We start from the raw sequence: 21,935 nt of genomic DNA, 5'->3' as shown, positions 1-21,935 counted from the left end.
TGGTGTAATGTAGGTCATATAACATGCATGAAAAATATCCAGCAACCTATTAAACATTTAGATAAATTTAGATTAACAAAAAGCCGATCCAACAAACTTTAACAGTCATCTGAACCAACATACTTCAACAAAACTTTGAATGAACAACACTCTTCCAATATAATTTGAAAACACCGTGCAACTCAACAAGAATAAATACTTCTCTCTAAAACACTCATAACCTTCAACAGCAACCACAACCAACAACCATCCACAACCATCTGAACCAACAAGATCAACCATCCCCCAAATCTCAAGAAACACTAAAAATCTGTCAAAAGATGTAGGCTGCAATTACTTTAGAGTATTGTGAAGGATAGTGAACATCTCCCAATTGTTTGCATGGCCGAGTTGACTATAGGTACATCAATGCTCTGCAGGTAGTGGTTGACACACCAGACCAAAACACACAGACTTTACCTCTACTCCACGAGCTGATATAACTCTACACCTGCACCAGTATCATCATTAGTTTGTTCAGAAAATAAACAAGTCAGATAATAAATACCTGTTCACTTACTTTGATGATCAAAAGTGTTACAAAACAAGAAACACAATCACATACTGTTGAACCTTAAAAAAGTATCGTCACCTTGTATCCCTATGACGAGAGACAGACTGACATGAAAACGACATCTCATCACAGCAGGTGCATGCAACGCTTAATAAACAGAACACAAAACAAACGCCCATCACAGCTAATGGCAGTGCGAAACAATCAATCTGAATGTTAACTAAAAACCATCAATGGAAATGAAGGCACCATGTGTGTGAGAGACTGATTGTCCTGATAGTATCCATTACCATACAAGATGATGTGTCATCAAGTCATGTAGCTTTCTTGGCTCACATATAACCACCTCCTTATCATGCTTATAAAGACTGACAGTTCAAACTATTTCCAGCAAATATATGGTTGTCACAACCATGTGATGTGAGAGTATTGACACTACTGACAAAGATAAGAAGCCACTCACCCCAATAATTCTTAGCCACTTTGACAAAGAAAATATATCCCACAAGATGAAATTCGAATTCACTGATACACTGTATCAAAGATGTTGAGTTCAAGTTTACATGTACATTTCCTTGTTGATTACAGCAGGTGAGACCGCTGGTTGTCTATATGCTGATGGACATTTCACTCGATGAGGCTCTGTACTGGGGGGGGGTGCTCTACATGTGGCAATAATTCATTCATGACATACACTGACGTAACTAACATGTTTAAATCTTCTATTGCAATCTTCATCAGTCTGTCTATTTTCTGTAGACTTAAGCAAATATATTGAAATATTAACAGTCTGCATGTTCTGTGACTAATCCAAAGCAACATGATTGAACATTTTGAAATAAATTCAGCTACCTTTATGGACTATTTATACTTTATGTGTTAAACAGTAACATACTATTGTGATCTGACACCTGTGTTTATATTGACAAAAGAACACAATCATTGTGGTAATAAAAGCAATAGGTCTTGTTATCTCAAAAGGAGATCTACAAAAATGATCCAATAAATTACTACCTTTTCAACATATACAGGCTAAAAATTCAAAACATCTTAAATCATTTTTTAACTTTATATGCCAAACAAAAATGGACAATTAATCGAAATTCATCACGTTTTATCAACAGCACAAAGAGGTTAAGAGCCTCATGATAACTCAGCTAAAAACAGTGTGTACAGCCCACCTCCAATATCTGGTCAAAGGTGAACTGGTTATTCTGTCATAGAATGAACAAGCCAGCAAATCCAAGCTTCTGGCGTCCATATGCTCGCTGCTCAAACAAACAGAGGGGTCTACAACATGTTTAGTGATGAAGTGATATCCCATGCTGTCATCTGATGCAATGAGGGCTACAGTCTAGGTGAACAGGCAAACCGCAGGACATGTTCAGGTAAGGACTGAACATGCTGGATGAACATGGACATGAAATTTAATTTATTATACTTAGAGTATAGTACTTCAGTTTGCTTGTGTATTTGTTGGTAAAATATCCAAAACCATCTCACAACCAACCATCCAATATTCAGTTGCTTGTATACGAATACCAATGTTTGAAGCAGTCTTGAAACAATGCTTGGAGAAAAGGTGTCCTCAAGGATTTCCCCCTTCTCTCATTTAGCCTTTGAATTGATGGCCTCTCAGTCTGCTAAACATAACACTGGAGATATGACAATGACCCTTGACACTCATTCTGAATTTCAAACTGTTGCTAACTTCAAACAGCAGTTCACGTAGGATCCTTTTTAGCAGTATTCCATCAATAGATAAGGACATAGGGGTTATACATATTGAACATCCATGGCGCCTGTCACTACCCATCGTTACTGGTAACATGTGAGTAAATAAATAATATTATGCGCAGTCCTTTATGTCCGATATTGACTCTCTGTTACACCTTTCACAGGTGCTCATTGTCAAACAAATATTGGAGCATCCACAGGTATTCAACTGTTCATGTGAGATGGACACACTGAATTCAGGCAATAGTGCGAAGGTTGAGTGTAGTAACATATGTCATATTTGGGATTACACTTTCAGAAAAGTAGATTATAATACCAGCATTTGAACCCACATCTTCAGATTTAGGCAACTAATTGCCAGTACACAAAGTCTAACCCATTCAGCTGCCGCAGCTTATATGATATGTGCTGGTGATTAGTTGCCAAACTCTGAAGGTCTGAGTTGAAATCCCAGATGGGACTTAACAAAAGTATAACATTCAATACAATACTGAGAATATGTAATCCCTAATTTCACCTGTGATACATTTGATAAATCTAAATGGCATAGATTATTCTCGGAGTGTAGTAATACTTCTTCTGATAGTGTAACATAAAGCTATATATGTCCTGAAACAAGACTAAAATACACTGAAAATAGTGCCAAAACATCCATAAATGAAAACAAGAGAACTGTAAATAGGAGACACCTGACTGCTGGCAAAAGCGGCCTGCATAATCATGACAGACAATGGATGAATGAGGTTCCCACACAACACAGGACTGAAAGAGTCAGATAACGCCATGCCATATCCTGGGTGAGTGTATCGGTAGGTATCTCACCAGTAGGTTTGCTATCCTCACACATGGTGGAACACATTTGTGAGGCAGTGAGCGCTGTTCACCATCATACTGGAACACTCTGTGGCCCTGTAGTGAATGTTCATCATAGGTACATCACTACCCTTTAGCATTCAGCTTCACTGACAGTTAGTTACAAAACAGCAATATAGAAGAAGTTCAGTCAGTTCAAATGCTCTTACTGATATGTAAAAGTATAATCAAATCATCAATATTTCAACCGATACATAACTAATATATTAATTACCATTTACGAATGACATTTAAAAGATATGGTTTTAATTGACATATAATTTTTACTGATTATTATGCACAGATGAAAAATATACTCATGCATGCTCATACATTATATCAGAAATCTGTATGTCAGAAATCTCATTAACTGTTAGAGGTTTCAACACTGTTCAGTCAACTGACATAGAAGATGCATATCTTCACATGTGCTACATCCAAGTGTTATTTCTACACTGCATTGTCATAACACAATATTAAATAGACATATCGTCTGATAAGATGACATATTTTACTTTTGAAACGTCTATTGTCTCAGTCTGACATGTACACATAATACGACATTACGTCTCTTCCAGCCAAGCCCTGCATGTCACTGTTGACGCAAACAGACACACTGTTAACGATTTCCTGGTTTAGAATTTCTTAAAGACACAAAGTGCAAGATATATTTTCATGTCCAAAACCATGTACAGCACAGATGTATGGCATAAAATGTATTGTACTAACAATTTGCATGTTCTACAAATAATTACATGGAGACATTAACCAGTATTATGAACATTGTAAAGTAAAGATTATAAAAATTAATACTCTATTTTCATGAAATACTAGTCAAAATATTATGCAGTATCTAATCCGTTGTAATATGACCCATGGCCTTCATAAGATCAAACACAATTTGCAGTTGTTTCCAGACATTACCAGCAATCACAGTAAGAAGCTGAAACCTTTCTGATAAAAGAGTTACTTGGCACTTTTAAACATCTTCTGAGCTGTTTGAGTGAAAGAAGAGGAGGCTATTGAGAAAACTTTGCCACTGCTCATTTGCACCCTTAATTTCGTCTGGTTTGCCTTGCATAGTTTAACATGTTGGCAAAGCCGTAAAGGTTCTTGGTTTCCCAGATTCTTCAGAATGCAGTGGAGTAATTCTGTGATAGCAGGTAATGGCCTTGATGTGAACAGATAGCGAGGTGTCCATCAATGCCCAACCAAAAGTAACGAGCAGTGGTGTAGCCAAGTGGACAAAGCTTTTCTTGTCACTCCCAAACCCTGGGTTCTATTCCCTGGATGGGCAAAATGTGTGAAGCCAATTTCTGGTGTCCTCCACCATGATATTGCTGGAATATTGCTAAAAGTGGTGTCAAAAGCAACTCACTCACTCACTCACTCCACCATAGTCTTCCAACAACATGTTTTTTTCCCCCTTGAGATAACCTCGGAAACCTGTACCTGTGCATATGTATCTGACTACATAGTCCTTCAAACAGACGTTTGATTTTGACAGATACCTGCTTTAAAGTAATTAGGGTCACGTTGTCTTTTAGATCTTCTATACTACATTTTTTGAGGTGAGAACCTCAAGTGTCTCAAACAGAACAATGATCCATTACCCAGTCCATAATTTTAATTCAATGACTGTCATCAATTTTGTCATCAGAAAACGGAACAAAACAGTTAAGTCCCCCAAATATGAGCTACCCACCTAATGTTAGCTCGTGCCAGTATAATGATGAATGCCCAAGGCTCATTCACTATCATAGATTTCTTTGGATAATCCTGAAGTTTGTGTCCATTTATTGCAGTGTGATACACTGTTACACAATGTCATATGGCAGTCCAATTCAGCTTATTTTGAAGGACAATAGGTGTTCATATACCCCTTACTATTTTTCCCTGGGTCATGTACATCTGTATAAAAAACATTTGCTCAACTATACAACATTAAATAAAAATATGAAATGATATACAAAAAAAAGACAATAACAAAGTAAAAAAAAATACAACTCCATGAGCATATTTATATCAGCAACAATTCTGATCTAATTGAGTAGCTGTCGTTTGGGTGAAACAAACATCTGAAAAACTGCTTTAGTGTCCCTGGACACATCTGAACTGTTTTCTGATTTCAAGCCCTGGAGTCTCTGAGTTCAAAACAAACAAACAAACTGAAATGTTACATAAACATTATTATTGTTACTATTATTATTGTCTATTTTGTGTATGTTTCATGCAGACACACAGCTTATCTAGACCTCAGTGTATCCTGTTTAGGTGTATATATCATCCAGGGGATATCAACATCTAGGTATGTAAGCTTGTATCAGTAATATCTTCAAAGATCAGGCAGGATGCAATTACAGATGTACACTCTTCATATGAAGTATTTTTCAGTAAAATATGTGTCATATACACAAAAGTAGAGTCATTTAAATATTTCATGTGAAGTTAAATGGTAATTTAAATTGCTCTGAAAAGCCCTTGATGACAGTATACCAAGCAGACAGTCGTCTCTAGTAACTGCTGAGTCATCTGAAAACTTGGGTTAGATAACAGATTCTTGGGACCAAACTGTTTCTTTATATTGTCGTGGGTGTCAGATAACTAGGAAACCGAATAGACAAAATATGTTTCATCATCAGATCATTGATTGAGTCTTATTGTGTGTATGTCATTGTGGTTTGAATCCATGAATAGTTTTCTTTTATGCCCCTATGTCCTATGTTTTATGTATGGCACTGCACAAGAGACAAGAAATGTCCCCTAAAATGGCATGGGTTGAAACTAGCCTCTGATATACATGTTCCGTGTCAACTTCTAATTTGAAACAATATGAAGTCAATGCCTAAAGAACTCAGTGTAAAACAAACATACAAAGAATAGTACTCCAGTATGAATATTCATGAAAATGAACTAGGTTTTCATACTGATACCAGTGATTGCAAGGTAATGAGAGTAAACCTCAGAATAGCAGCACAATCATCATGGCAGTATACAATGGATATTCAGGTAAAACAGATTTCCGTTTAAAGTCAATTTGAAACAAGGGCACTGTAGTATGTTTAACTTTCAACTGATTGCACTAATTAAGAAAAAAGGTACATGGTTTAGAGCAACATGACATAATGCTGTCACAGTATTTAAGCACTAAACTTCATCAACAACGATACAGTCTCTACAATTTGAGATTCCTACAACTTCTTCAACTTCCTTCTCCAAAGAAGACAAACCTCTGCTCAGCAGTGTTACCAAGAGACATGTTTGTCTGTCAAGATCTCTGTTATTCCATTGACCCTGTGTCAAGCAAATTAAAACTAACACAGTATGTGTCAGATGTGACACATTTCAACAGATTTAAATTCCAAGTCACTTCAAAGTCAAACAGCATTTCTAGTTGGAATTTTAAAAATGATCAATTCCTTGACTCAAAAATACCTAACAGAAAATAATATTCTATACTAGCAATACTTCCTATGAGATGTCACTTGATCAAACCAAATTTCTCACACACATATGACATGAGCAAGTGATTGCATGTCCTTCTGTCTCTTTTAGGAATATTAAGAAAATTGGAAAGAGAACATTTAACACCAGGTGTTACATCCAATTAAAATCTGTAAATGAGGTTATTCCTGTCCATACATCATCAAAGATGCCACATGTGACACAAGCTGATACAGGTCACTGTAAATGTATGGACAGAAGAGTTACCTCCCTTCTGTAAAATCTTGCTTTCAATTCCATTTGGACAACAGATGGACCACTTATTTACAACTTCTTGAGAGATTACAGTGATGTTTCTGGACTCCTTTCATTTGGTGAATATTTATTTATATTCCATTCCTGTCCATATTTTGCCATTGGTACTATTTATCGCCGTCCAGATTATTTGAGAATGTCAATTGTAACCAATCGTCAATGGACCACATACCTTCTAATCCTATTTTCCAGTGTTATGCATGAAAGGGCTTAAAGTAAACAACCACTTAAAATGAACATATGTTGCCATGATCCTATATCAAGGATGTGGAGGGGGCCGAGATTCACACAAACCTTTTACTTCAGCCATGTAAACATGGTAAATGTTTCAGAGTTGTTGCACATAGTAGAATATGAAAGTGAGCTAAGCGCTTTTGTGAGTATATATCTGAGTGTTTGTGTGTATATGTGTAAGTGCAAGGTATCATTCTTTTGTTGCAAGAGTGTGTTTTTTTCTAATTTGTATAATCATTGATTAGGTAATAGTTATCATAGGGTCACAATGTTAAGACTTTTGAGTTTGAGTTGTGGGTCATATTTCATATCATATATGTTTTAATTTCATTGTATTTTTAGCAGCAGGCCTTTTTGAGAGTGCTCCAGTTACCTGCCCTTGGAAATTTATTTTTTACTTCCTGTTCCTGAATGTTCTGGCTGAATACTAATGACAGCCATGCTTTGCTCGAATGTTCCCGACACCATGTCAGAATATATAAAGGTTGGTTCTTGTGTTGAGGGTCACACATGAACTTACACTCCTTATACTGGAGTTGTGTGCCTCTGCCTACCGACAAATCTGTCTTTCAAATCATCTGACCTATAAGATCGATGTTTCGTGCCTGACCACTGACTTTGTAAACTACCTTCTTACTTCTACTGGATTTTCACTGCAAGGTAAATCTCACCATGATTATGGTGAGTTGTTATTTTATATTTGTTACCCAGCACCTCAGACTTGTGACTCAACTGCATTGTACTAGAAATCTGTATTGCGTTTTGTTGTAACTTGCTCATTGCTCGCTCAATATATTATTGAATATTTTAGACTTGTTTGTATTATATTTTGCTGGTTCAAGGGGATTTCTCTTGTCATGGCAATTTATTAACTGTAACACTTTAAACATCAATCACTGACATTCCTGCTATCATTCTGTGAACTTTGATAGTCTTTTTCATGAGGCATGGATTGTGATAGTGGAACATCTTGATACAAATAAAGAAGTGACCTATCGAAAGTGCATTATGACCCTTCTGATATTTGTCCCTTGTTAATGTGAGCGATGTGAAGAAAAAACCTTGCCGAACAGATGAGATTGTCAAGATTGGTGTCTTGGCTCATATTGCTTGCCACTTACATTTAGTCACTGGTTTGTCTGAACCTGAAGTGATGATGTACAGGCTGTTGTCATATACCTGGAACTGGAATGTTTCTGTGTACAGTATTTAAAAAAACTTCTCTTACCTTGATGTCCAGTACCCCCTTCTCCTTTGCAATGTTGTTTTCGATGTTTTTGACACATGACTGGCACGTCATGCCCTCTATCGATACCACCACGGTTCGATCCATTTCTTCACTGGCCACTTTCTGTAAAGTAAACATAGAGTCATCACCACCCTACAGACAGATACAGAGAGACTGGATTAGGTCTCACTCAAATTCCATAACTGCAAATTTTGTATTTACAGTGATCCATTCGATAGGTTTTAATCTAATGTGCAGTTATAATTGTGAAAGCTTTGTTGACACATTGGTGTAATGGGTGCCCTATACTTTGCTTAAACTTGACATTCCATATATTCATGAGAGTTTTACACAGTTTTTACAGAATGCCAGATCAATCTCAAACTTTTAGCATAACTGACATTGGAACTAACTTGAACTTGAATGCCAGGGACATCCTTGGTCACTTTCTCAGAACTCAATCAGCTTTTAACAAGATAGGGTATCAAAAGTACAGGCACTAACATTGTCCATGTTGTAGATCTCTGATCAGTATCTCTGAACTTCACAGAAACAATAGCTAGTACACTAATCAACTAGGAACAATAAACAAAGACATAAAATCATAATTAACCATTTCAAAAAATATATTGACAGTAACAAATAAAACCATAAGAACTGCTGATAAATACAGTACAGACATATGTAAACCTCTCATAACGGATGATCATGATGATGAGCACATGACACAAGCCATGTAGTACACAAACTGCCTCATTACCTGTGAGCTCAGTGTTAATCTACTCATGTTATTACACACTGGTTATACTGGTCATAACCAATAGTCATCATACATATATGGACCTACTGTTGTCATTTAGTCTATCAGTTTTATTCTAAATGTAGGCAGAATATCATGAACATGAGTAAGAGCAACTTGCAGGTAAACGAACCACTTGAATAATAACTTTAGTTTGACTTGAATCTTAGTTATAATGGATAAGCATATAATAAATGTCATACTTTAACACCATCAAAGTCAAACTTGTTCAAGCATGATAGTAACAGCCATATGAGAATGGACAGAAAACAAATTAGTCTGGACCAGACAACCCAGTGATTGATGTGATCAGCCCTGATCTACAAAGTTGGGATATGCTGCCATACATTAAACAAGTCTGTGAGTCTGACCACCTGATCTGATAACTTGCTGAAGATGGATCCAGTTTTGGTGGTGATTCAAATATCTGGAAATTCACAGAGCAAGTGACAGTAATTGAGAAAACCTATTAGTGTCTAGGACAGGTTAGAATGTAACTGTGAAAAACTGTCAATAACATTAATTCAAACAACATTCATTCCAATTCATCCTGGTTTATGTCACAATGTTAAGTGGGTAAAAACTATGTGAGAAAGTAACCTGTCTCTGGAACACTCAGACTGCTTGAGTGAGTGAGTGAGTGAGTGAGTGAGTGAGTGAGTGAGAGTGAGTGTTTTATAGACTATAATGCAGGTATTTGGGGTCAAATCTGTCCCAACTCACACAACTACCAAATAATTCTATCAACTACTCACAATTACCTACTAATCGAGGCTTACCTTCCAAGTCATTTTGGCATCCCCTGGCATTGAAATAAACACAAAAACATGTTACACAATTCTCCATTGTACTGCTGTCTGAAATCGCCTCGTCAGATCCTGTTGGAGGTTACAGCATCCTGTCTCTCTAGCAAAGTCTAATAACAAGTAGGTCACCATGACACATTCTACATCACACACAGCAAGCTTGGACTGAAACCCAATCTGCTGTACCAGCAATAAACTAGGAGAAGGTTACCCACTGACACAGAACGAAAGAAGTTTCCTCTCAAGGACTGCCTAATATGTTAACATGGTTAAAGCACAAGAATACACAGCTGTGCACCCATGAAATGTTAAGGTCCTATGTAAGCCATGTTACTGATATCAAAAGGTTTCAGGTCACTATCAACACTTTGTGTATCAATGTGCATTCATGTGTGTGGCTGCTTGTACTAACTGAGAATATTTTACTGTGGACGCCTTAATCTGCAACACATTCACAGATACACTGGAAAAAAGAATGTCCCAAATTTTGGTGCAGAGGGTTTTATATAGTGATGGCACTGTATTTAGCAAGCAATTCAAATTAAAATGTACTTGAAACTAAAACTTGGCACGACTCACTGTGGCACCTGTGCAGTGCCACATGAACGAAACTTACATAAACAGTTTTAGTCATACTGGAAATTAGGCCAGGGGACTGTTCAGACTGTCTCTAGGCAAAAAAAACTACCAAAGCAAGTCCAGTTTCAAATTTGTACTCTTTTACATTTTTTTTCGTGTGGTTTACAAAAAGAAGGAGTGAGACAAATATGGAGAAGAGCAAGTCTAGAGTTAGCTCTCTTCAGAAACAGACTTGGCATATTCATAACACAGCATAATTTGTTGTGCCTTAACATTTTTACGTTACTTTACACAACTCAATCATATTGACAGATACAGCAACATTTAATGTCACCACTAGAAAGTAGTATCATGAACAAAGCATCACCAAAATATCATGATTGATAGAACACTCTGGCATGATGACGGCAATAAATACAACATAAACAGAGGCCCAGATAAGGTGCATATCAGGTAAAATATGCATAGAAAGTTTCCAATTACGCATTCAAAAATATTTGTTGTGTACCAATTACACACATAAAATATTAGATATGCAAATAGTTTAAAACATATGCGTACTGAATATATTTGCATGCGTAATGAACAAGACCCCGATAGTTATCAAGTTGTACTGAAAATATAGAACTGGTGTTGTACTGTCAGTATAGGATGAGGGTTATTTTATGAAATCATTTCCGTCTTATTCAAGCTGGTGTAGGTATGACATAAGGCAGTACATACTGACTTAGTAACCTAACTCAATGACACATACTTCAGTGAGTAAAATCCCTGAAATATTCACATATCTGAAAGCAGTGGGTAACGGAAAATGAAATACCCACTCAACATTCATAACCCACTCACAAAATATACAGTGTGTAGTACAGTAGCCACATTAGCTATATCTTATCTGCAGCTCTGATGTAAATGCAGAGTTATAAAACTCAAACTATAAACGTAGCATCTAAAAAATCATATTATGAACAAACTATACATATCACATCTTTGTTCAGACTCATTTTATCTCATGATAACAGCCAGGTAGTACAGCGAGCTTAGGTAAGTTTCTTAGTATACTCCTATTGCCATATTGTACACAGCCACATCTACCTTTTGCAAAGTTTGGCAGTACTTGAATCTTCCTGTAAACATCTAAATTTAGATATTATTTATGCTATGTAATGGGTATTCCCACTTTAACCTTCTTTATGAAAACGATATTAATCTTTTCAACAATTATTCAGTTTTGTTTCTTTTGATCAAAACCTTGCACTTGAGTGATGGTGTGAGACAGAGGAGTACAATTTCACCTGTACATGAACTTCAGCATAACTTGAACATTGTGTGCAATACAGTGCAACCAATACCCAAAGTGCCCATCTGAATGAAGTGCCCTCTCCTCATATTTCTTCTACTAAGCACACCAACAATTATTCTTTATAAAAACTTAAACATGGCGGAAAATGATGGCATGGCAGTAACTAGAGAGATGACACTAAGAATCAAATATAACAGCTCCAATTAGTGTAAGAGTCCTCTATTCAAGTATTTATCACATCCATAGCTTCTGTCTGACAAAATGTTTCTGATCATGTTGATTCCAACCATACAGAACTATCATCATCATCAAACTCATGACATAGACATTTAATTACTTGTCACATCCCATGTCCCAGCACTGGAGAAATACTTACATGCAATAAATACTCTGATGTGATGGGCTGTCAACACCACAATCCATGAGTCAACACGCACATACACAGACACTCCCACCAAGACGTCTTTCTCAACGTACAACCAGGATGTCATTATAACATCCTGTACACCTGACAGGTGACTGATGGCTTGTGTCAGCATACAAATATATTTCACACAGAATACTTCAGAGTTTCCTCCAGCTACTTGACTCCAAAAACTGATCTATACTGATAAATCATATCAACACACCCTACACTACAGCCTTATATATTAAGGAAAATGGTATTAGTCACTTTTATTGGAACCAGTAAAACATGATAATTAGGACAATATCTTCAACACGACCCATTCTGGGCCTAGATTTTCGAAGTTCCCTTAGCACTAAGATAGTCGCATATTAATGTATGGCACTTACGGCTATTTTAGCGCTAAGATAGTTTAAAAAAATTACTCCCTTGTGACTAAACCAAATATTGTACTTTTAAACCCTAGTGTCATATGGCTGTGTTGTACTTGTGATGTCCCACAATGTTGTACTATGAGAATGTGTTGTACACTATTACAGTGTGGTTCTATGACTTGGTGTTTTAATATCACACAGTGTGTTCTGATAAAGTGTGGAAATATAATGCATTTTCTTTCTTTGTACTATGATAAAATGAGTTGCTCTGCCCTAGTGTGTTACTACATGTGTTACTCTGACCCAGTATGTTACTCTGACCCTATGTTGCTGACTCTAGCCCGAATGTGTCTCTCTGCCCCATTGTTACTCTAGCCTAGTGTGATACTCTGCCCCAATGTGTCTCTCTGCCCGCGTGTGTTACTCTAACTCAGTGTGCTACTGACCCAATGTATTACTCTAACCCAGTGTGCCCAAGTGTGTTACTGACCCAGTTTGTTACTCAAGCCCAGTGTGTTACTGTCAGTCAATATCTTTCTTTGACACACTGTGTTACTCTGACAGTGCATTCCTTTAACCCAATGTGTTACTGTTCCAGTGTATTACTCCAACCCAATGTGTTTCTGACTAACTGCGTTACTCTGTTACTTCTGACTAACTGTGAAGGTAAAATAGGCCTTCAGCAACCCATACTTGTCATAAAATGCGACTATGCTTGCTGTAAGAAGCAGCTAGCGGGATTGGGTTGTAAGACTCGCTGACTTAGTTGACATGTCATCACTTCCCAATTGCGCAGATTGATGCTCATGTTGTTGATCACTGGATTGTCTGGTCTAGACTCGATTATTTACAGACCGCCGCCAATTAGGTGGAATATTGCTGAGTGCTGCGTAAAACCAAATTCAGTCACTCACTCTGATCCAGTGTGTTACTCTGCCCCAGTCTGTTCCACTAGCCCAGTGTGTTCCTCTGACCCCAATCTGTTCCACTAGCCCAGTGTCTTCCTCTGATCCCAGTCTGTTCCCAGTCTAGCCCACTATTACTCTGCCCAAGTGTTACTGTCCCAGTGTGTGTCTTTGCCCCAAAGTTTTACTCTGACCCAGTCTGTTCCTATAGATCCAGTGAGTTACTCTCACCTCTAGCCCACTATTACTCTGTCCCAGTGTGTTGCTCTGCCTCAGTGTGTTCCTATAGCCCCAATGTGCTACTCTGAGCCAGTTTGGTCCTATAGCCCCAATGTGTTACTCTGACCCAGTTTGGTCCTATAGCCTAAATGTGTTACTCTGACCCAGTGAGTTACTCTCACCCAGTGTTACACTGTCCCTGTATGTTACTCTGCCCAAGTGTGTTACTGTCCCAGTGTGTTACTTTACCCCAATGTTTTACTCTGACCCAGTCTGTTCCTATAGCCCGGCGTGTTACTCTGACCCAGTTTGTTCCTCTAGTCCAATCAGTTACTCTGCCCTAGTGCGTTACTCTGTCCCAGTGTGTTACTCTGACCCAATGTGTTACGCTGTCCCAGTGTGTTAGTCTGCTCAAGTGTGTTACTGTCCCAGTGTGTTACTTTGCCCCATACTGCTCCGGTGAGTTACTCTAATCAGGTGTTACGCTGTCCCAGTGTGTTACTTTGCCCCAGTGTGTTACTCTGTCCTAGTGTGTTACTGACTCAGTAAGTTACTCTGACCCAGTGTGTTACACTGTCCTAGTATATCACTCTGACCCAAAGTAATTTTCTTGAGACAATGTGTTATTCTAACCTGATGTGTTACTCTGCCCCAGTGACTTACTGCTACTAAATGTGATACTCTGCCCCAGTGACTTACTGCTACTAAATGTGATACTCTGCCCAAGTGTGTTTCTCTGTCCCAGTGTGTTACTTTGTTCCTGTGTGTTACTATAACTCAGTGTGTATTACTTTAACCCAGTGTGTTACTGACCATGTCACTGACCCTGTGTTACTGTACCAGTGTGTTACTATAACTCAATGTGTTACTCTGCCTCAGTGTGTTACTCTAACCCAGTGAGTTACTGACTTTGTCACTGACCCAGTGTTACCCTGTCTACTGACCCAGTATCTTACTCTTACTAAATGTGCTACTCTGACCCAATGTGCTTCTATGATACTGAGTGTAACATTCAGTGAGAGAGTGCAGTGTTAATTTACTGGGACTGCATTCTATTCTCTGTTGGTCCTGATGATAACTTCTTTCAATCACTATTCCAACACTGGCATTGTGTTCTTCTGAACAATTATTGGTCTTTGTCTCAGTGTTGTACTCTGACCCAATTACGACTGCTGACAATACTTGCCCATGGCTATCACATGACAGTGAAACACAGTGAGTCAAGTAACGGCACAAAGGTCACTTTAGTTAATGGATATGCAATGAAACCCTCAGCACTGTCCACAAAAGGTGATTATGCTTGTCGTAAGAGGCGACTAACGGGATCAGGTGGTGAGGCTTGCTGACTTGGTTGGCATATGTCATCGGTTCCCAATTACGCAGATCAATGCTCATGTTGTTGATCACTGGATTGTCTGGTCCAGACTCGATTATTTACAGACCGCCGCCGCATAGCTGTAATATTGCTGAGTGCAGCGTAAAACTAAACTCACTCACTCAGCACTGTCAAGAAATCCTGCAAGTGGCACAGAACTTGATGCCGGCACAGAATTTGATGCCGGAGAAGCCTGAGAAGAAACAAATGGCCACTGATATGGTTCAAAGATCCTATTACCCAGATCAATGATCTTCCTCACTTTGAAGTACATACTGACTAGAGGGGTTTGACTGTACAGTGGAATCTGTCAAATTTGGACCTTGGGTAAATCGGTTTTCTTTAAAATTCGGACCTTAGTGGTGGTCCCGGCAGAACTTAGTTAAGTTACCATTACACAAACGCTGAATAAATCGGACTCAGTATAATTTGGAATTCGGACTAAAATCTCGGCCCAACAAGGCAATTGACTATGAAAACACACCTGAGGTAGAGTCAGTGGCCTAATTAGAGGTCCCCGACTTCAAGCGGATTATCGGGTTAATCAGTAAACAAACAACTCAACCAAGAGGACTCGGCTCAGTGTCACTCAGTGTCACTGTCATTTTATTATAAATAGAAAACAGTCTCGATTATTTTTCATCTGTAACAAAATGGCTGAACCACCTCCAAAGTGAAGACGTGCATATGAGGCAATGACACAGGATGTTGCACTACGTCGGCAATTTTCCGAGCACAAACAGGCCAACTTGAGGCAGCATTTCCATAAGTGAAAAAATTGACCATGAATCACAACATGATCACAAAGTGAAATTAATAAATTAATAATAAATTAATAAATAATTATTCATTTTACACTAGTGTTGTTTATTATGTGTTTTCACCGTTGTGTCTGAAAATTCAACTTCGTCAACAAGGGAGCTAACTCCTGTCAAATTGGACAATTCAGACCCTATGTAATTCGGACAATTAAGTCGGTCCCAGTAGAGTCCGAATTTGACAGATTCCACTGTAACATGTGTATGACTATATATCAGTGGGGTTCAGTAAAAAACATAACACACATCATTTATCACATATCTGGTTCTAAAATATATACCAGGTTGTTAGAAACATACATACATACATACATACACCAGGGCGTCTGAATCTCATTCATCTAACTTGGTCTCATTACATTTCAATTCTGAACAAAACATGTTTAAAGCAAACTAGACGATGGGCAGCAAATGATCCACATGGTGCATACTGGTAAACAACACACACTTACTATATGACACACAAATACCAGCATATTGCCTGTGCTTAGTTATGCTTAACTCAGGGACTATTAATTGACCTTGAGACAATCAATGAACTGACGTGAATTGCAGCATTGTTTCTCTGTTCCACTATACATGTTAAAAAAAATACTACAAGAAAAAAACAAGTTTGGCTCTTATTTGTATTGTACAAACTATAATCTGAAATAGAATTGCTGGTTAAAAATAATTCCATTTTGAAATTGATATATGTCTGGAATGAAGAAGTGATTTATATCTCGCTTACAGTAACTGGACATGCTGACCATGAAATCATGCATATTTTGCAAGCAATTCACACAAAAATATGTTGTGATATGTTGCATATGTTGAATGAAATTTAGAACCACAGTCCATGTGTGGTCCATTCTACAAGAGGCATTATATATATACTGGTATGTGAACTCATCAGCTCCATGTTGGGGATTCATTCTTAGTTTCAGTACTGCAGCACAGTTTCCAAGCTCACCTGACGTGGTCCTGCACGGTCTGCTAGCCAGATCAACTGGCTCTGCACGTGCCCGATAAGGGAGCATTAATTGAGAACTGAGTAACCATTGTTTCAATGTAAATACATGACAACAAATATGGTCTCTGATTCTAGTAACTTAACATGACACAATATATCAACCAGGAAAACAACTTTCTCTACTTTTTCTGTCTGATCAGGTGTAGATAAACCCCAGAATACAAAGAATTCTTCTTCTCTTTGCACTTTTGTTTATTAATCTGGGTCTTTGGTATACAAAACTCTATACTGGAATACTACACATCCAACATGGACGTTGGTTTCAAGCAGGCATCAACAAGGGTTCTTGAATAATTGTACCCAACCTGTATGATAATATCTGCTATCTGATAATCAAGGTGAGATTCTACAAATACTTCACTAGCATTGATCATGGGCAACCATGCGTAAGTGCATGTTATTCAGCATATCCTCTGTCTGTCTGCGTGACAAAACACACGTTGAGTCACACAGGCTGAGCTGGATTTATTAACTGCTTCATATATTATAATGTTTATGTATATGAATCAATCACACTTGCATGTATATTGAAATACATTTCACCTGGTCATGATCCAGTCCACTGATTCAATAGCATGCAAAAACTCAAACAGATAAGCAGACTAAACCACAAAAGACTACAGCATGCACAGGATGAAACAAGCAGAACAAATTCCAAACAGTGTGATGTATTTGCAAAATGACCCCATGAAAATTCACTAACTAGTCAAGCTAATAAGTGTGGAGATTTACTTGATATGCTCTAACAGGCCAGTGGCTATTTATTCACACACTGGTTCCAAAAAATACCAAAACTATTCGTGGATTCAGGCACAGGTTCATGTCCCAGACTGAATTGGCATATTTCTGTAGAATGCTTTTGTGGTGTCCGGTGGCATGATACCACAGGAACTCTTTAATCCACACACAAACCCAACTCACTCACTCATTTACACACTCATGGACTCTGATTCAGATTGCTCTAAGTGTCTGTATCGAGTAAGCGAGTTAAAATTTATCCTCTAGTAATCAGCTTTCTTTCACTAGTTTCAGCCATAAGAAGACTTGAATCTAGAGACCCTCCACTTCTTCTAAGTCTACTCCATGTTTATGACAAAGGCCTGCTAAATGTTTTTGTTTCGGTTTAAACACTTAAGTCAAAATGCACATATTCTTTCAACATGTTCGCAACCTCTCAAATACTCACTTACAATGTTGATATAAAACAACATGTCACTGCCCATTCACATATTCAGCAACTAGCTTTACAGTCAGGTACTTCAAGCCCAAATAAACAAGGTGCATGGTGAAGCATTCATGGTATGCTATGACCATCATCCTTACTTAACAGTGGACCTGACTAGAATTCAAATCAGTCATGGAAAGGGATCAAGTGCTAACCAAAAGTGTCATTAGACCAGATTTTATTTTCCAGGTTTGCATATGTTTTGAGTAACAAATCCTGATTATTGTTAGGAGCATACAGCTAATAAAATGGAAACAGTGCTTGCCCTGATGCAGAAAACCTGCATATTTCACACACAAAATATCTCAAATATGCAGAGAATTTAGAAGCATGCGTAACTGTTGACGCAACACTACTAGGGATTTAGTTCAGACTTATCACTACTTCGTTTAATGTTTTAAGTTAACTGACTAATGCTGATTAATACCTGACCTGCCTTACCTTGGGATTTTTTATGTCTTGATGAAAGTTCCAAACTGAAGTTGACTCCCAAAAATATGTCCCTGACTCCCTCTCATGACACCAGGGAGTCATGATGACTCCTAACATTTATGCCATGGGCAAACACTGACATAAAGGACACTTGGTGCATAAAGTGTCTGTTACATCTGTTCCTTCACTGAACAGTGTGTGTCCTACACTAATTCATCATAAAAATGCCTTATAGCATTGGTTTCCAGAGTTAATTCTTTCTTCCACTTGAATCCATCAACAATCTTTGTGTAATACTGTTTTCCTATCCTTACTCCATTGGATTTTCAAGGGCATGATTATAACAGATCCTTTGAAACATGAAAACCACACTAATGTGGCCATATGCATCATACAGCATGGATTATCAATATCAACAGGCACATCCCATACAGAATGCATAAGTTATATTCATCAATCCATCATGTGCATTCACAGGAACACCCAAGAATAAATTTCATAGCAAGTGATGAGGCTATAACACATGTACATAGTTAATTATTCTTATATTACTCAAGCAGACCATGAAAGTAGGACAGATCTTCCTTTCAGTAATTCTGAACACAAAATGCACAAGTGAATATGTGTATGTGTGGACATGTATTTTAATATATTTCAAGGTAAACTCTGGCTTCAAAATCATAATCTTAACAAAGTCAGACATACACACATGGAACTGTACATTTTACGTTGAACCCGTTCTCAAATATTGTGAGTACTTTTGTATCCTCTACATTTCCAATCAGAAGATATCGCTGACAATGATACAAAAACTATTTTAAACACAAATCATATTATTTTTACAGTCAAACAAGGATAAGTTTGACTGGTGCAGAAAACATGTCTTTGTGAAGTAGGCACTGCCTGTCAATGAGCAAACCCATATGGTTTGTGGAAGAGAGAGCGGATGCAGGCTAGTGCATGTGCAGTGCATGATGGTGAAACTGATTCTGCATAGCTGCATGCCCCTTGCTCAAACGACTCTCAAGTCTTCAGTGTAGAAACTACACTTGATCGCAGACAACGTAGGCCCCATTCGGTCATAATGGCCAGTGCCAGTGAGCAGCACTCATATATGAAAATAAGGGTCAAAATTGTCAGGTCGGTGTCCACAGTGACTGCTTAACACAATCAACAAGTTTTTTTATGTAAAGAGTAGATTACTTATTTGTTTATGTACACAACCACAACCAAGAGTAGACTACTGCTTACAACCTCATACTCCGAGCATGCATACTGTTTCAAGCTCTGCAAACCTATTCACTGCGCATGTGTTGTGGGTGCAGTGAAGCACAGCTGTTGAAACCACTTTTTCCCCCAGCACTGGGGGAAATTTAGTGAATCATTTGAAGTTCGATATAGCTGGCTTTTTTTCATTGCGTTTTCTTTTTCAACTATATAGGCTGAATTGGCATTTTTGATGATTTGTTTTGGTAATTGCATGATTACACGATGCCATTTAGACAGTGGTCAAATGCAACATATGTCATATTTGGGATTTCACTTTCTCAGTAAAGTACAAATTCACAAAATGAAAGTCGGACTAGTGGGAGTCTAGACTGCGTACTTTTTGTACCCCTCTGACAGTGTGAATTGGCACGGCTCCCATGTCCCAGTCAAAGTAAACGTAGTCTCAGTGTATTTCGTTACACGCCACCACTGAGTCTTACAAAACCTAGTAGAAGAAAGCGTCAGGTAACCTTTGAGCAATCAATGGCTGTCCAATCAAACGCGAGACAGTTAAATAGATTTAACCAATCAGACAACGGCTACTATTTAGGGATTGGAGGGACTTTCAAAATATTCAGGTCACTGACACAGATCTCTCCACATACAAAAATCTGCATATAACAGTTATTTGACCTGCAGTATATACGCTTTGGGGTTTCTGTTGACATGGTTACCATTAGCTAATATTTCCGCAAGATGACATCCTTGAATAGTGCCAAAAACACTATTTTCAGCGACTGTTTACTCACCGTTGTCATGGTTGTACGTACGCAGTGTGCATCACCCGGAAGCGAGCGTACGCTAAATAGCATTCGGAATCGTTCGGGTACAAACCTTTTGAGATAAAAAGTTCAAAAGGTATCTGCAAATGTCCACTTTCACGATTTGGTAAGCTGTGTTCTGATTGGTCAATCTCAAAGGATACCTGACGTGACCTCCCATAAGGTTTTGTTTGACTCAGTAGTGGAGTGTAACGAAAAGTACTGAAAATTGGTTTACTTAGACAGCCCACGGCCAAAAGCTACGATTACACGACTCTGAGGGTGCGGGTTCGAATCCCGGATGGGATGCAACCAAAAAAGTACTAGAAGGTGTACTTTACGGAGAAAGTGAAATCCCAAATATGACATATGTTGCATTTGACCACTTTCTAAATGGCATCATGTAATCATAGCTTTTGGCCGTGGCGGCTAGGCGGCCTCGGCGGCCTCGGCGACTGACTTTGTGTGCTGGCGATTAGGTGCCTGACTCTGAGGGTGCAGGTTCGAATCCCAGATGGGATTCAACCAAATAAAGTACTAGAATTTGTACTTTACTGAGAAAGTGAAATCCCAAATATGACATAGTTGGTAATTGCATACTGAAAGGTATCAGAATCGGCAAAGTTGGGTTTTCGTTGCATGTGACCTTTAAATAAGTCATTATGGCTTGTTTACTAATCCCTGTTCAAACGTTTTTTAAATAAAATATGTTTACACTTATCCTGATGGTAAAGAAAACTGTTCTTAACAACGACCAAAATGAATAAAATCCCATCCTTAAAGGGGCACTGATGCGGAGTGAATAATGTTTCTCGCCAACGGTCTAATTACGAAATCAAACCGCAAATTGGTCAGCGCCCGCTCCTTCGACCATGACGGACAAAGGAACTGGGCTCCTGTCCATATTAGCAGAATTTCTTCACCTAAACCGTCGGGAGGCCGGATGCCCATCATATGCCATTTGTTTAAAAATATCCATGGTATCCCTTGTCTGATCGTAACCAAATATCCCAGCAGTGTAGTTCTTTTCGGATGCTTGGATGGTATAGTTACTGATCCAATTTGATCCTATTTCAGTGTTTTTAACCTGATATTTAATCATGTTACATGAAAATATGATGTCTACAGGCACGTAGCCATTTGTTTCAGTACGGAAGATTGCAAAGCTTTATGTTTAGGTAATTCTGAGTGTTGGTTCAGCTGTGATAGCAAATATCTTACGAAACTTTTTGGTAGCTATGGTAGCTACAATGGTTTAGTATTTATGATAATAAAAACACACAGTTGATTTA

The 21,935-nt window shown here is 38.1% G+C and overlaps 2 protein-coding genes across 6 annotated transcripts in view; one reads left to right on the top strand and one right to left on the bottom strand.

The window, feature by feature from the left end:
- LOC137274664 (copper-transporting ATPase 1-like) overlaps positions 1 to 21,935 on the bottom strand; it is a 53,964-nt gene that overhangs the window by 29,803 nt on the left and 2,226 nt on the right. For 3 of the 5 annotated variants that reach the window (XM_067807990.1, XM_067807988.1, XM_067807987.1), the window contains exon 2: positions 8,364 to 8,486. In XM_067807990.1, coding sequence (XP_067664091.1) covers positions 8,364 to 8,468 — 105 coding nt within the window. In that variant the 5' untranslated portion in view covers positions 8,469 to 8,486. Of the gene's footprint in view, positions 1 to 8,363; positions 8,487 to 9,941; positions 10,044 to 12,223; positions 12,328 to 21,935 lie in introns of those variants that run through there. The other 2 variants (XM_067807989.1, XM_067807986.1) reach the window with 2 other exon arrangements.
- The window catches only part of LOC137274665 (GDP-Man:Man(3)GlcNAc(2)-PP-Dol alpha-1,2-mannosyltransferase-like), a 30,676-nt gene continuing 10,453 nt past the window's right edge, over positions 1,713 to 21,935 (top strand). Inside the window, exon 1 of the mRNA XM_067807993.1 lies at positions 1,713 to 1,941. Coding sequence (XP_067664094.1) covers positions 1,934 to 1,941 — 8 coding nt within the window. The 5' untranslated portion in view covers positions 1,713 to 1,933. The remainder of the gene's footprint in view (positions 1,942 to 21,935) is intronic.

Source organism: Haliotis asinina, chromosome 2 (genome assembly GCF_037392515.1).
Source record: "Haliotis asinina isolate JCU_RB_2024 chromosome 2, JCU_Hal_asi_v2, whole genome shotgun sequence".
NCBI classification, from domain to species: Eukaryota; Metazoa; Mollusca; class Gastropoda; order Lepetellida; family Haliotidae; genus Haliotis; species Haliotis asinina.
This window is presented reverse-complemented; position numbering and strand designations above follow the sequence as displayed.